This window comes from Lichenostomus cassidix, chromosome 7, assembly GCF_008360975.1.
Source record: "Lichenostomus cassidix isolate B80296 chromosome 7, HeHo_3.0, whole genome shotgun sequence".
Taxonomy (NCBI): Eukaryota; Metazoa; Chordata; class Aves; order Passeriformes; family Meliphagidae; genus Lichenostomus; species Lichenostomus cassidix.
This window is the reverse complement of record NC_139488.1, coordinates 14725135-14741387: the sequence shown is the minus strand read 5'-3', so window position 1 is coordinate 14741387 and position 16253 is coordinate 14725135. Positions and strand designations below refer to the sequence as shown.

The following is a 16253-nucleotide window of genomic DNA, read 5'->3' as shown; positions in this document are numbered from 1 at the left end:
TCAGACATCACTCATCAAGGGGTTACAGGACACGATGCAAACCACAATCAAAACAACAAACAGTAGGAGTGGGAAAATAAAAGCAACTGCATCAAAAAGAGGGCAAGACAATATTTTGAATAAGCTCCACTCTCAGTAGTTTCATTAGTCCAGCCTCAGCTTTGCCTCAGCAGGTCCTGCACCAGGCTTGTTCAATCACAGAGACTGCGCAGCTTAGGCAACTGACCTGGGCAGATGCCCAGCAAGACAAGAGCTCACCTCAAAAAGAGAAAGTGCTCTCCTTCCATGGAGGAGAGAGGCAGCAGCCCCCTGTGACAGGGACACCCGACAGCAGCACACAGTGCACCCGCTGGAAGAGCACCCATCAGGGGCAGCAGGAGGCTGAGACCTGGGCACCACCCCACCCACACTGCAGCAACTGCTGGAGTCTGAATCTGAGCCAACACACAGCTCCAGCTACAGACAGAGAAATGCCGTCTGGCACAGCAATTCTGACAGATTGCCAAGCCAAATTCCACACCTCTCTGAAAGGGAGACATGAAGGGAAAAGACAAATCTTGATTGCAATAATAATAAAAATAATCACAGAATTAACTAGGTTGGAAAAGACCTTTGAGATCAGCAGAGTCCAAGCTATGACCAAACACCACCTTGTCAACCAGACCATGGCACTGAGCACCACATGCAGTCTTTCCTTAAACACCTCCAGGGAAGGTGACTCCACCACCTCCCATGATGATGCAAATAATAATAAAAAACACAGTGGCATTTCTGATCCTTGTGCCCCTACAATAAAGCCTGAATGGAAGGGAAAGAAGTCCACACACCATCAAATTAGGTAAAACTCAAAGAGAAAAGGGAATAAGTTGAGTGGCAGCCTCAAACTCAGCCCCAGTGGTATTTTTATCCAATATGTTTGGAATTGCTCCCACCTTGGGAACAGTAAATCTTCCCTGAAACACAATGTAAGTAAATGTGTGATGGGAAAGGAAATAGAATGTTTCAACTTAAAGAGTTATATGGAAAGACTGTTTTATAGGGAAAAGACTTTTGGAAAAGAATTTTTAATTAAAGAATTCCAGATGGAACTTGAAAAGAAATAAAGCAAGAAACTGATAATGCCAAGGACAAGTTTCATTTGAAGATTAATATGTGAGGCTTATGAAAGGGTGTGTATTTAAAACTTGTAACTATTCACACAAAGTTATTGTGAAATACACTGCACTACCATCTGTGTGAAGCATAGCTTAATTCATTTAAGAAAACCTGAGAAAAAAACAGACACAACTTCTTCAGACTGAGTATGAAGCTTTCTTTCACATGACAACTAGATTTAGAAGAAAAAAAATTAATGCCTCTAATTAATTACAAACAGTTGACTTGCTGCAATAGCAGCTTGCCTAGTATTTCAGTTCCTATATTTCTATTTTAAATACCTTAAATAAAGAACAATATCTGGATAAACCAGGGGTGAAGGAGTAGGGCTTTCAGACTGCACAAGTGCAGAGGAAGAGCTACATTTAAGACAAACAGTAAACAGAGGTCAAATACATAAAATTTTAAAAAGTATCAAATCAAATTATGAAAACGATGCAGAAACTGGCAAACACACCCACAGGTCATCCATCAACTTCTAGCAATAAACACTAAAAGCAACGATTTAACTGCTGTCTTGCTGTGTTAGCTAAGGAGTTCCTTGCTGCACTAGTCTGAGAGAAGATTACTTCCTTGGTGTGAAGGCACAGATGTAGGAAACTTTCCCCCAGGAAGTCTGGCAGAGAGAAGCTGCAGTGCTGCTGGGAGCAAGGGGCCCTGGGCAGAGCGTGGAAAAGCTGCCGCAGCCACCACACAATGTTCTTGCAATAGTTCAGACTAAGAAACCTTGCTGCCTTTCTACAAAGTCCATCTTTCATCTTCTTGATCCTTTTGGTGTAACAATCATTCCAGATGCAATTAAATAAGAGTTTGTATATTTTCTCAGAGGTCAGTAGCAGATACATCATTATGTGTTTTCATGTTTCCTGAAGGAATTAATCCTTAGGGTATCATGGCTTTAAAATTCTGATGAAAGGCCTTAAAATTCCCCCTGGATTTGTATTCATAATTGACAGTATTACATAACTTTCAAGTACTGAATGACTCACAATTGGATACAAAATACCGACTTTGTAGAAACTTCGTTATGCTTCTTAATATTTCTTACACTTTCTTTGCTCTAAAGGTCTCGGATTTCAATCCCTGATGCTTGGATTTACAAGAAACAATTCCTCTCTTATAAGTAGAAGCATTTCCTTTGTTTAATTTTAAAAAGCAAAGACAGTGCTGAGATTCTCATTTTTGTTAGACTTGCATAACAACCTCTCAAAGTACTTCTCAGGCAGCTGTAACGGAAGGATTTTTCAAATCTTACTACTAGCCCTCCAACTAGGAGCAAAATAAATCCATAGGTTTACAGACTCAGCATGTTAAATGTACCTGGATGAATCTTTCCTATTCAGACCAAGTATCAGAAAGTTCTAATGTGTATTCTGTGGTTAGTTTTTCTGTAATCAACTCCCAGTTCACAAAAGCTGCTCACTCCTTTTAAATCAAAATGCTGCTCAGATCCTGGTAATGTATCTTTGAAACATTAAGACTAGTACTACCTCTTAAGTATCACACCACAGTGTAGTAAGTCTTTACGTTTACTTCAGTTGGAATCCTATAGAAAGAAAGAGGGTTATTCAGTTGTTTTTGTTTTCTTGTTTGTTTCACTATTATTAAGCTGTAATAGGATCCCATCCCTTTCATTATTTGATACTTTTTCTCAATGGCCAAACTCAAACAAAACAGGGACTCAAAAAAGTAAAATGATAGTGCTCTTAATGTCCCGAAAGCAGACTGCTGAAACAGTAAGTGATACCATTTACAGCTGCTGGAACTCAGCATTTGGCTAAAGGCCTTCTATGTAATGAAAGGCGTTTCAAAGCACCGCAGATGCACACAGAATGCCACTAAAAGTAGATCCAAGGGCACTGCACACAAAGGAACAGCAACACCCAAATGGCAGAATATTCAGTGTGACCTTTGTGATCCTGGCGACCAGGACACCACCACTGACTAACTCCACTGCAGGGAAAGCACTGCTCAAAAGGTACCTGTGAGATGACTTGACATAGGCAATTTTAATGAGGTTATTTACACTCTTAAATGCAACCAGAGAATGAAATTCCTACCTCTAATACCCAGATTAATTTAACAGGAAATTACTATCTGTACCCCTCACTGCACCACAAATGTTTGAGGCATAAATACTATAAGCAAAGAGTGTCCCTTAGTTTGATACACTGTGGTTATAATTAGGAATGACGAGATGGAAGAAATGAATGGTATTTCAAAAGCTTAATATTGGGAAAACCAATATCCAAAGCAATCTATTCAATAAAGCAAAAGGCAAGTGACCCATGGGAAAGGCAGGAAAACCAAATAGCTTAGGACTTTTAAAGGAAGATCAGAAAGTAATGAAATTAGTGAATGTAGGGTATTTTCACGTGTTTCAATATCAGTTTCACTTGTATTTCAATTGTATTTTAATATTAAAACTTATAAAATGTATTTTAAATGTGATAATTACCATAATTTTAAAATTTAAAAAGCACAGAGCCAGAGTAATTATGTAGTGTCTAACACCACTGATCTTGAAGTATATCCCTTACTATTGAGTATGCTCAGTGAAAAACTGAATAATTTTGTTCTACAGCTAGACTTCCACTTAATCAGAAATGTACATCACTCCCCACAGACTTCCTCTGCACTCAAGATGCAAAACTAAAATGAAAATACACCCCCTTCTAAGAATTTACTTATCTTTCATTTAAATTGGACAAAGACCAGACTTTGTGGATTGCTGATCCTATTTCTATTCTCACATATGCTCTTGTCCATTAGATTAATTCCACCAGCCTCAGAGGAATCACATGAGTAAAAAATAAACCCTGAGCAAGCCAGCCACGACACTTTGAGCTGCAGCATGAACCCTGTGAGAGTGTGACCTGCAGCACTTGAAGCAGCTGATAGGCAGTGGAGATGGTGATCAGCCTTTTGTTTTAAAGCATGTCAGAAATACAATATACCACTTCAGGGGCCAGCTCCTCATTCCACTGCAGCAAGCAGCAAAGCTTCCAATAAAGCCAGCATGACACTATAAAAATTTAAAGGTAAAGGACAACATTCACAGGGAACATTCTAAAACCTGGTCGATCATTCAGCTTTATAGCCCAGCATATAGCATGCACTATAAAAAGACTAGGAAAGAGAGATGGACACCTGACTCTCTCCCCTCCCAGTATTCCCAACATCTTTTACTGGCTGAACAGCTACTCTTTCATTGCCATCAAAATCACATAAGCATATAATTACTTTTTCACTTAAACCATAGGACTGAGTCTATCTTTATTCCTCAAACTTTTCAAAAGCTTTAACACTTTGAATTACTCTCTTTTTGTGTGCTTTCTTGTTCTGCTGTGCTACTACCTGCCATTTCACAAAGTCAGTGCCAAGTTTTCAAAGACCATTTCAGAAGTGCTTTTTTGACCTAACATTGACATTTCTGCCTCTTTCAGCTGTGCCACCACAACATGGTGACAGACTTTAATATATGGTATCTCAAGTCACTCAAGAACAGTTGTTAATATCAAAAAACTGCTTCATTTTTGCACTGGAAATAAAACAGATGAATCAACCTGAGAGCAGGCCTGGGAGTATTGCCAAACACTATGAAGAATTAGCCACCTTTTCAGAATTCTTCTGATTTGGCATCTACTTTTCAGTTAAACTAAACCCCCTGCAGCTGCCAAAAAAACACAACCCCAAAACAAAACAAACAAACCCAAACAAACACAAAGATATCTAAAAAAGCAATGTAGAATGTAGACAATGAAGAATGTAGACAAAATTGTGTCTTTTCACATCCCCTTTTTAAAGTAATCACTTGATGTTGCTTTATAAATATTTCCCAGTTTTTAAAGGAAAAGCTGATCTACGGCTGACTCACTAGCCTCTTGCTGTAACTGTTGCATTCTGCCCTTTAGTTTCATGAAGTCCTCCTAATACCTGTCAGCAAGAACTACTTTCTTAATAACACTGTAGGACTGTATTCCTAAGTAATCTTAAGCAACATAAAAGTAACTTATGTCTCCACAGTGTGCAATACTTATTATTCTATTTCTACATTTAGATATTTTATACAGGGATATATTATAATTCGGTTTATTTACAAGAATGAACACAGAGTACTTTAAATGGAACACAACTACAGAACTCTATGACAAGTTTAGTATTTTTGATGGACAGTGGTTTGTTTTATGGCTTCACTTTTCTCAGTCAATTAAAATAGGCTATTCTACAGGCTTAAGGACACCATTCCAAGCTGTTAAGCAACATGGTGGGTTTGTGTAATATGGTGGAAGGTATGACTGAATGGTTCACTGAACAAGAACAAGAAATACAGGTAACAAGGGCAAGATATAGGGAGGTAAACCTGGGCATTCTTTTGCACTGGGCAAATGCATTGACATTTAACAGTGCAGGTATTGTTGTGCGGTGACAAAGGGGAAGAGTTCAAAAAGCAATTTTCTTTCCTCCATTCTGAAAGCTCTGTCTTTCCTCAGGTTCCCCATATGAATCTGGAAAGAATAATCTGATTCTGTACTTATCAACTTTATTTTAGCACAAAGCACAGCATCAGCAAGGACACACATTTTAGTTACTGTGTATATACCTGCCAAAAACAGAGGAAAAAATTAAAAATCACTTCAGAAGTAGTATCTTAGCTACACATGAAAGTCTCTCTTTTTATACTAGTACTACACAAGCACAGCCATACTAGCAGGGTGCTAAAAAAGAAGGCAATACCAAATGAAGTTTTGCGTGGACATGAAGATCCAGGATGGCTAACAGGTGGGTTTTGAAAATAACATACAGGAAGTACTCTGTGTTAGTCATGGTGAGATGCTTCATCACTTGTGGATAACTGCACTTACCACTGTCATACCAGTCCCTACCTCTTCAAATGAAGGAATCTGCTTTATCAGGGAACACTGGACATTGGTGTGGATTTATGCCTGGAGGATGTATAGAAAAGTTCTTTGGGGAACACTGCCCTTTGAAATGAGGTACATTTCTCTTTGGTAATAACTGTTAATGAAATGACCTAATAAAACAGAGATTTCAACCACAAAGACTACAAAATCAAATTTGGTTTCATAGTATACATAGTATACATAGTATACATAGTATACATAGTAAACTGTCTGGTTTGTATTACCACAACAGACAACACATTTAACTAGGAGGTTTTCACATTACTTTTTACTGGAAGACCACATTTTTCAGTAACTTGTCAGCTATTAGCTGAAATTTTCCTTCCTAGTTTAAATTTTTGTTATTGTTTTAAATTTCAAGTCACTTCTGAGAACAGCTTCATAAGTAATTTGAGTACATATAAGCTTGAACAAATTAAAACTGATAGATATTGCCAAGTCAAGATTATCTGATGCCGTCCACTGCAATGGATTCTTAAAATTTTGAGGGAATTTCTCATGCTTTCACTGACTGTTGGTATATGAAAGAATTTGCTAAGCCTGTCCACCTAATCCTTTATTTATTGATGTACCTTCTGAAGCGTTGAAAAACATCTTTCCTTATGCTCACGTTTGCCCCAGAGAGATTTCCCAGAAACCCTGGCCAGCCTCTGAAAGGTGAGCGCTACTTGTAAAGCTCATGCCACACCCACCACCTTCACACACCTGGTCCTCTACAACCACTGCAGCAGTGAAAAAGATTGCCAGGGTAAGAGAGAAAAACGCCCACTCTCAAACCAAAAAAGTTTAGCTCGGCGCCAATTCCCCAGTTGCCTCTTCTCATTCCAATGGACAGGTTTTTTCCAGGGGTTTGAGGACAGGCAGGACTTTCTGTAGGTAGCATTCTCTGTAGGTAGCACATGTGACTAGCAATTGTTCCTACTCACTGAACTTAAGGAAAAACCACATTTTTCTGAGTTCTTGCAGGAAGCGTGTTGAAAACAAGATGCATAAAGAGTACATATTTAGCTTCCTTTTACAAGTTCCTTGATTCAGCAACTTTTTTCCAGAATTGAAAATTGCCAACTTTTATAGCAAAATAATAATATTAGGCCTGCAAATCAGAGAAGAATAAGAAATAAAAGTATATTGTCCCTTGTCCAAGATGTCTTGTCCCTTTCTGGTTTGCACTGAGGTCAGTGCCTTCTTGCTTCACTTTACCTGCCTGCCGACAGTGAGGACAAAATTCTCCCTGAAGGCACACAGGACAAACAAATAAACATGACAGCAAAGAATTAGAGAAATATATAAGTAAATAATGCATAAAGAAACTAATTTTTTCTGCAAAGCAAGCAGTAACAGGATCAGATTTTTAACTGATCTTCATTACAGTCTCACCAAAACACTACAGAAAGACCTGATCAAAATCCCAGAAATTAAAGCAGCAGAAAACTGTTCCAAATACAACATCATAAAAAACAATCCAGTGTTTTAATTGCACAACTCCAAACCATGGCCAACAAGGTTCTGCAGAATTCCAGCCAAACCCATCCCAACCGAACAGGTCTAACTAAAAGAAAGTGGTTGTTCAGATAGATCCTACCTTCTTTCACCAGTTAAACTAGCTTTTGTAGGAGAGAGTGCTGCTTGTCTCCGTGCTCTTTACTCTATTGATTATTGTGTAAATATTAGGCTTCCTGCTTGTGGAGAAACTACTGCAAAGTTTCTTTCAGGTCTGTTTGCACATTTTGAACTTGTGCATGTTTTAGAACAAGGAAGTTTATGTAATGTTCCTGAGAAGGTGCAGTGCATCATGGCTCATTTTAATTCAGGTATGAATACATGACACAGATGAATTCACAAAACACTCCTTTCATCTGAAATTTAAGTAGTAACCCTTTTTCCCCTGAAGGTTTAAGCAGCTTTAAGTGATGAAATGATTATATTTTCCTGTTTCTTTAAAGCAGTACTGGATTGAAACAGCTTTGGATGAATCTTTCCTGAAATTATTCAAATATGAATACACCATCAACCGTAAGGATATTTGAATAAGTCATTCCAAAAGATGTCAAATGTTCTCTGCAGTTATAGAATATGATTTTAAACTTTGCTCAAAGCATTTTAGCATTACAGCACATAAAAGTATCTTCTCCCCAAAGGCCAAATTTTCAAGTACTGAACAAACCCAAATTTTTGTTTGCAAAATCAAGAAATCTGTACATGTATCTGGGATATTCATCTCTCTAAATGCAAACTTTTTCATAATTTTATTTGCACACTGTTCATTACCAGTGCTGCATTGATGAAATTCTTGCTTACCTGTAAAGCTGGTTTCATCTTTCCTTTTTAAATTATTATCTTTAGGAGACATCATTGGGAAAGTGATGACAGATTACTTCTGTACTTATGGATTATCCTTCTTTACCCAGACACCTCCCCCAAGTTCAGAGTCCTGTTCAAACACCCCCTCCCTTTCCAGGACCCTTTCTGACCCCCACTGCTGCCTCTTGTCCCTGTGACTCTGCTCCTGTGCCTGCTTCCTCAAAAGCAGGGTCAGGATAGTCACTGCCACCACCATGGGTCACACCTTTTTCCCATCTGCCAGCATTTGTATTGCTCAGCTCTTGTCAAAATTCATATCGTATTTGGTGCACAAGTTTCCAAGTTTTATTGGGATTCCCTTCTCAACAGATTCTCTCTCTCAGTGTGAAAGAGCTGCACATTCTGCATAAAGCAGTTTTGAAGGGCTAAAACTGGGATTTCTTTGGTTAGTTGAGTTTGGTTGGTTTGGGGGTTTTTTGTTCATTGAGCTTTTATTTTGTTTTGTTTCTGTTGGGGGTTTTTTCACTTTCTGAATACACAGAATTTTCTCTTTTGCTTTCATCCCAGTCCATCTGTCCCCAAAGTCTTGACACCAATTTTTGGACTCTCACTTCTGGGCTTGCCTCCCGCTAGCCAAGGCTGCAGACAGACGATGAATTCCTGGCCAGCAGGAGCTGCCCTTGCCTATGCCTGGCCTCCCAGGAGACAGGAGCAGGACAAGATTTTTGGGCTGTCTGCACTGCCCAGCAGAATGGCCCATTCTCTGGGCTCTCAGATGAGCCATGCTGGGAAGCCAAAGATAAATGTGAATCCAGGCATTACTATGATAATGTCAGCACAGGGAAACAGTGTCTGGTGATGTTTAAGAAAGCATCTTGAGGCTGCATGGAAGATGTGGATCGCTCCAATTTCAGACAGAATTAACAAATTTCTAAATAGAGATGCCTGAAATCGAGTAAGTGAGTAACAGGAACAACCAAATCACCAGATTTCTCTCAGGCTTCTCTGTTAAACCTGCTACAACATTTATTTCTGTGCAGCACAGCAGATTACTATTGTGACTGTATCTGAACACACAAAATGACAGAGAAGCAAAGGTCCAGAAAAATCAGAAAGGAATCCCCTACAACAAAGAATCCAGCACCCAAGGTACAAAACTGTGATCACCAAAGAAAACAGAAACAATGTTACAGACACATATATGGAGAGAAGAAGGACAAGGCATAAATGCTTATGAAGTAGCTGGATTAACAGTCCTGAAGCACATACAAACATGCAACCTAATTTGCTGAAATCTCATCAATTCAACCACACTAAGCTAAATTCTGCACCAATCCTAAATTCTGCCTTATGAAAACACCTCTCCAGGCCGTTTTCTTGTCTTTAGAAAGTTAAATAAAGTGACAGTAACCAAAAATTATGGCCAATAATCACACATCAGTTTTAGGGGAAAAAAAGAGAGAATTATAAGGAGTAGTTTTAAAAGCATTGGCATCCTATGAAATGTAATTTACCTCATAGCAAGATGATTGTACTTACACAGAATAAAATGTAATTTAAACATTCAAATCCCAGAAGATGATCATTTTATTACTATTTATTTCAACAGCTGAAAAAACTACCAATGACATTCCTCCAGTCAAAGTTGCCTTGTACAAAAAAAAAAGTATTAAAAAAAAAAAAAGTGTTTTCTACAAGCTAATCATCTAACTATAAACAGGACTTTGAGGACAGAAGAAGAGAATTTATGGCTTTGACCTAACAAGGAATCCTAAGAGGAACTTTTTGACTGCATCATGCACATTTTAACACTATAGCTAAGCAATACTGTATAATCTGCAACACATTAAAAATTCATAAACTTAATAATTTCAAGTTTTTCTTTAAAATACACATGAAGGCATGCCCTATTTCAAATGCTACTACTATTTGTGCTTATTAAATTTATTATATAAATAGTATTAGTCAAGAGGTTTTAGCAGCATAATGATAAAAGAGAATTAAAGACATGCAGTAATCAAGGATTTTTTTCCATATTGAACCATCAGCAGGCTCACAAACAAGAAACATTTATTTTCATATTTAAGAACTACATTCTTCCAATGGACTTACTAACAAGAATTTTCATTTAGAGCCTTCCTTCAGAAAATGTCATGATTACCATCTAAACAGGTGAAAAAAAAAGTTCAAATGCTGATTTTGGCATTTGTATTTCTCTGACGCAGTTTACCCAAAGATAAAAAGTATCTAAAAAAATAGATCACAGTCACCCACAGTGCTAAGATTTCCAAATTTGACTACTCAGTTCCTAAACTGCAGCAAATGAGCACAGCTTTCACTAATGGATTGCTATTAAAAATAAATCAGCTAAACAGTGCCTGTATTTCTCCTTCCATACAGCTGGAGCAAGCATACAGCGTTCTATTATGCAGCTGCCTGAAAGACAGATTTCAACCTCCACATGGAATTACTTACCCAGCAGCATGTTTCTCCTCTACAGTTAGTTCAGCAGAATAGAAAGTTCTGCACAATAGATCTAGCAAAGGGAATGTCCTCACAAGCTCCTTTTTGAGTTGGTGCAAGCCTTGAGCAGGGTTTGAACTGGTGCTGCTGAGAAATATGTCTTGCCCCACAAAGCTGCTGGGACACTTTCCTTCACTCCCATTGGTGAATGATACCTCTTCAGGCTATAAACAAGTGATGCAGACAGGCAGCACCGGTGCCACCTTAATTTGAGGTAACAAAATTATTAAAAAAAGGAGAAAGTAGTCACTTCTCTAAAATGTTTAAAGTTAATATATTTTAATATATCTATCCTGCAGTTGGTTTTAAATTGGTTACCTATTTTTCACCAAGAGAAAAACTCCTTACAGAGCTAATACAGTGTATCAAGGAAAATCTAAATGGTAGGCAAGTTTTGCAAAAGTAAATGTCCCATCTTTCCATAATGCTCAATTTCATTAAAGCTAAATTTGTCTGCTTTGATACAAAAGACTCCATTTAAAGGAATACAAACAAGGAGCTGGTTTGGGACTTTTAATTTAGCTCAAAAGTCACCAAATTGGAAACGCAATAAAGACATTTAGAATGCTGCTGCTACCATGACAAGTACCTACTGTCCAGTAAAATCGACCACAGACTATTTGCACAAAATTAACCTTTGCTATGAAGAGGAAAAATACCCCTCTTCATATTATAGAGGCAGGAGGCACATAATCTCAAAGCTGGGACTCAAAACATAAACTTCAAACAAAGCAGAGCCTCTCCAACCTGCAGCCCCTCCCTTTGGGATGTGCTGTGTCAGTACACCTCAGCTGGGGTCTGCACAGAACTTCTGCCTCCTCAAAAGAATTTTTCCGAGCACATCCTGGTAAGGATATTTCATACAAAAAGTTTTATTACAAATAAAATTTTTAAAAAAAATTAAAATAAGAGAAGACATCCAAGATCATTAGGAACAGATTTTTACCTGATACAGTTTGCAGTTATGTTAGATAATTCCTCACAGAGAACTAAAGATTACAGAAGAAATCTTGTATAAAATCCTTCCACTGTAGTGCTTTGTTTTAATATATAAAGATTTACTTAATCTTCTCATTTGTTTTTTACAGAAGTGAAGGAATGAGAGGTAAAAGATGGCTTTGAAACGTAAACTTCTTGGAAGAAATTTCCATGCCTCTAGAAATACTACACGGAATTTCTGTGACAAGATTAAATTTGTACCCAGCCCTGAATAAAGTATATTGTTCCAGTGACAACACTCTTCTCCAGTATGTGACTGTTGGTTACTCAAAACAGCACATACGAAAATTTCACTCAATCTTATTTTATTCTACAACCTCCTACTCCTCCCTTCCACTAATGGGGGATTACTTTGATAATTACCTGCCAACATGCCTTGGCAGCAATTACATAATTTTGTTACATGTCCTGAAATATTTGGTACTCTTGTTAAAAGTCCCTTAAAAACAAACAAAAAAAAAGGTTATGGGCATTGCTAGCAGTGGAAAAAATGAATCAGCTTTGACATAAAAAGGCAAATAAAAATCAAACCAAATTAAAAATAAACCTCTCTGATTTTAAAGCAAATCTTGGAAGATGTGACTCATTCTCATTGCACACTTAGGATTGGCAAGACCAAACTTCTGTGAAACTTTATGTGGGTTTTATATAGACTCTGATGACTTCACAAGATGACCAGTATCCTCAATAAATACTCTGTTCTCTCATGCTGATAATAGTATTAATAATTGCATTTTCTGCAATGACTGAAGGACTTTTTTTTTAATTTCACTGTTAAGTGCAGAGGTGTCTTACACGTTCTATAAACATGTAGTAGGTTTATGCATTACAGCAAGACAAAACAGCAGGGACTGTAACTCCCCCAAACTGGTAGGCATAGTTCCTTCACTCCCTCCACTTGCTCAATGACTGCAGTGTCTCTTTTTTTGGCAGTGTTTGATAGTTTCTTGCTAAAACCATTACAATCCACTAGTTTTAACCATTTATCTAGTCTAATGTGCTGTAGCTCCTTTCTATTTCTCTTTTAACATATAACATATGACATTTAACACCCTGTCTCACAGCAGACCAGAGCGTGGTTTCAGAGGAAGGTCTTGGGACACACTGATCTCAGATTTAATGTGCCAGCCTGCCCTCTAGCTCACATCTGAAATGGGATCTCCAAGCACCAACAGTCACAGTTTTAACTATAGCTCTCTCTTCCCCTCCCTTTAAAACAGCACTGACTCCCATCGACTCAACTGCCAGCCACTGTCCCAAGATTTTGGAGATGCCCTGACTCTTTTCTTCTGAGAAGGCCTCTTGAGAGATCCAGAACAGCACGGGATGCCTCTCCACACTACCAGCATGATGGACTCTGGGTATAGAGGGCATGCAGTGCACTTGTGCAAGCACATCAGAGGTGCTGTGGGTGAGAGGGAAAGCAGAACTGCAGCAATTCCTTCTGGAACAACAACAGTCTGAGGAGGTCGTGCAGCTACTGCATTATAGATGAAGAAGTCACAAGGGTGAGGATAGGTAGCTGGACGAGAAAGAGGAGAAAGTGGAATACAAAAGAGAAAGGTGTGGGGGGAAGGCTTAAAGACAGTATAATATGTGCAAGAAGAAGGCAATGAAAGGGCAAATGTTATAGCAGAAGGAGAAATGAAAAGAAAGCAACAACATTGAGATGAAAGTAAAACAAGCAAAGAACAATGGTAAATTTAATATAAAAATGAACGCATTTTTCTTCCAAGAAGCTATGAGGTGCTGACCTTCCAGAACACAGAGGTACACTGTTCACTGCAAGTGTCACACCTACACCACACATCTAAGTGAGGGGAAGGGAGAGAGCACAAAACTATGCACACTAGAACCTCAGAGCTACAAGAAAGGAAAGGCCTCTTGAAGAGGTTATCTGAGGGCAAATGTGCTCAGGTGTCATTCACAAGCAGCTCCTGTCTGGTCAAAGAAAGAAAAGCTGACACACAGCTCAACTGCCAAGATGCTCAGGTGTTGGCTTTTTTGTTTTTTTAAACCAAAGCTGATACTTTAAATTCTTCCCCTGTGCCTTTTCTCTTATATGTGGAAGCTGGAGAAGTGACATTTTGAGCACTTTTAGTAGGTTACTTATTATCTCTAGCTAACAGGTTTTAATAGGAGAAGTCACCCAGAATCCATCAACAACTACACAAAAAATGGTTTCACTTAGATTCTATGTCCATGCTCTCCCTCCACACTGCTTTGATACAGGCAACTCTCCCTAGGAGACTGGAATATGCCATGCTTGTATTTTGGCTGATTAGAAATTTGGAGAATTGTACTGTCAGGATGTGACTGAAGAGAAATGGACAGTTTATGCAGATGTGATACATTTTCAGATTAAGCACTGAGAAAAAGAATATTTCCAAAAAGTCCAAAATTTAGCAGTTTGGACTTCTGTAGAGATTAGTGCCAAACAGCAATAACAGCATCCTACTGTCAAGTTCAAAAAAGGCTTCCTTCAGTAGCCACGCTTGGATCCTTTAGGTCTTCTTCTTTGCTTTTCATGCACAAGCAACCTTTCAGGCTTCTTGTTCCTGTTCTCAAGGTTTTCTCGTCAGTGCACCATATACTATTCACACACAGAATTATTACAACACATTTTCACAAAAGGGCAGATTAGAAAAAGAATGGGCTATGTCTGGTAATAACATAAAAGTAAAGAAAAAGACAAAACTTAGTAGCTAAGGTTTGACCTTATTGTTACTGTACTACCCATATTGTTCATCAAATATTTTCACGTATGTTTTCAGCAGAAAAATGCTACTGTTATGATCTCAGATAAAATTAATATCATGAATATTTCAATGAATTTGTAATGATATGTGGAATATCAGGCTAATGAACTAGAAGCACCCTCCAGAGACATTAACTTAAACCAGTGATTGTATGTAAAAGAAATGACCTTTCAAAAAAAACAACTACCCTCCCTACCTCTTGTAACAAGGGATCAGTAATCCAAATTTTATGAGGCATAGGTAGTACCAAATCACCCATAATTTGCTTCTAAAATTCAAAGCAGGACTCAAAGCCAAGGTGAGGTACCTTTGTCAGGAGAATACCAGTGCACTGTCAAACATGCTGGGATATCCACCTCGCACACCTGAGTGGCATTTTAATACACTGCACTTAATACAATCCCTAACAATCATCCCAGTTTGAAGGAGGAAAACTGAATTTAGAAGTGAGGTAGAACAACCTGATCCTACTGTACAGGCACACAGAACAGATGTGGTCAAGCATATGTCCAGGGAGTAACAGTTAAATTTTGTAGTAGATAAATTTCACAAGACATTACAAACTCCCAGGGCTTTCCAGAAACAGAACAGAAAAGAACTGAATCGAAGCACTTCAGTTATTCTCTGAGTCTTTTCCCCTCATCACGTTAATTACAGTGAATTGTGGTACATACAGACACAGGTTCAAAGCAGAGGCAAGCAACTGTATTCTCCTGAACTCTTAAACCTTAACCCCCATAAAGACATCCACACATCCAGTTATATATGTATTACAGCTCTTCCTTTCCCTGTCATCCAGCCCTCACTAAGTTTGGCTCCAGGAGAAATCAGAAAAGCAATATTTAACTCTGCCCCAGATTATGCATAAGGCAGATGTCTCATGGCAAGCATATTCTTGAAATACATATGAAGGGACTATTAAAAACTACCAGCTCATGCTGGTATCTTGCACTTTTACTTACATGAAGCAAATTCTGTTTCAATATCTACTTCACACAGATGCAAACTTAAACACATATATTCACCTGTGCCTATACACCCATTGAACTTAGCACTCTGTTGCACGCTAGATGAAATAATAAAACAGTATTCCTGTTCCAGTTTATGATATTCAGAAAAAGATAATGACCTACAGTGTATCCTCAAGGATGACATTTTAACTTCAACAACTCCTCCCAGGACACTGGTGAGATGACAAATATATTCCCCCTTTTATGGAGCACAGAAATATTTCCATACTTAGCAAGCAGATATGACATTGTTTCAGATATGCACCTTTGTCATGATAAGGAATGGGGCAATCATAAGAACTTAATGTCAGTTTAATTCTCCCCCTGAACAGAAATATTCACAGACAAATTCTTAAATTTTTTCCAGCCTCAAGGGCTGCAACAGGTTCTACAGGTATGTGGCTAAGTCCTAACAAATATCAAAGACATGACACTCCAGTTGTAAATGCACTGTACAATCTATTTTTGTTCAAGCCATTAATCACCTTTGCCCCACCTCACTTGCTACTTTGATCTAAGAATTTGTCATTATAATGTCTAGATGACAGCAAATGTTTTAGGATTCATCCGAGTAAGTAATT

The 16253-nt window shown here is 38.2% G+C and overlaps 1 protein-coding gene across 5 annotated transcripts in view; it reads right to left on the bottom strand.

Moving 5' to 3' along the window:
- The window catches only part of ZNF385B (zinc finger protein 385B), a 159508-nt gene that overhangs the window by 76401 nt on the left and 66854 nt on the right, over positions 1 to 16253 (bottom strand). The window contains exon 1 of one of the 5 annotated variants that reach the window (XM_085066329.1): positions 10857 to 10976. The exons of 3 other annotated variants lie outside the window; for them this stretch is intronic. In XM_085066329.1, the coding sequence (XP_084922455.1) occupies positions 10857 to 10866 (10 nt within the window). In that variant the 5' untranslated portion in view covers positions 10867 to 10976. Of the gene's footprint in view, positions 1 to 7662; positions 7685 to 10856; positions 10977 to 16253 lie in introns of those variants that run through there. One more of the 5 variants, XM_085066330.1, reaches the window with a different exon arrangement.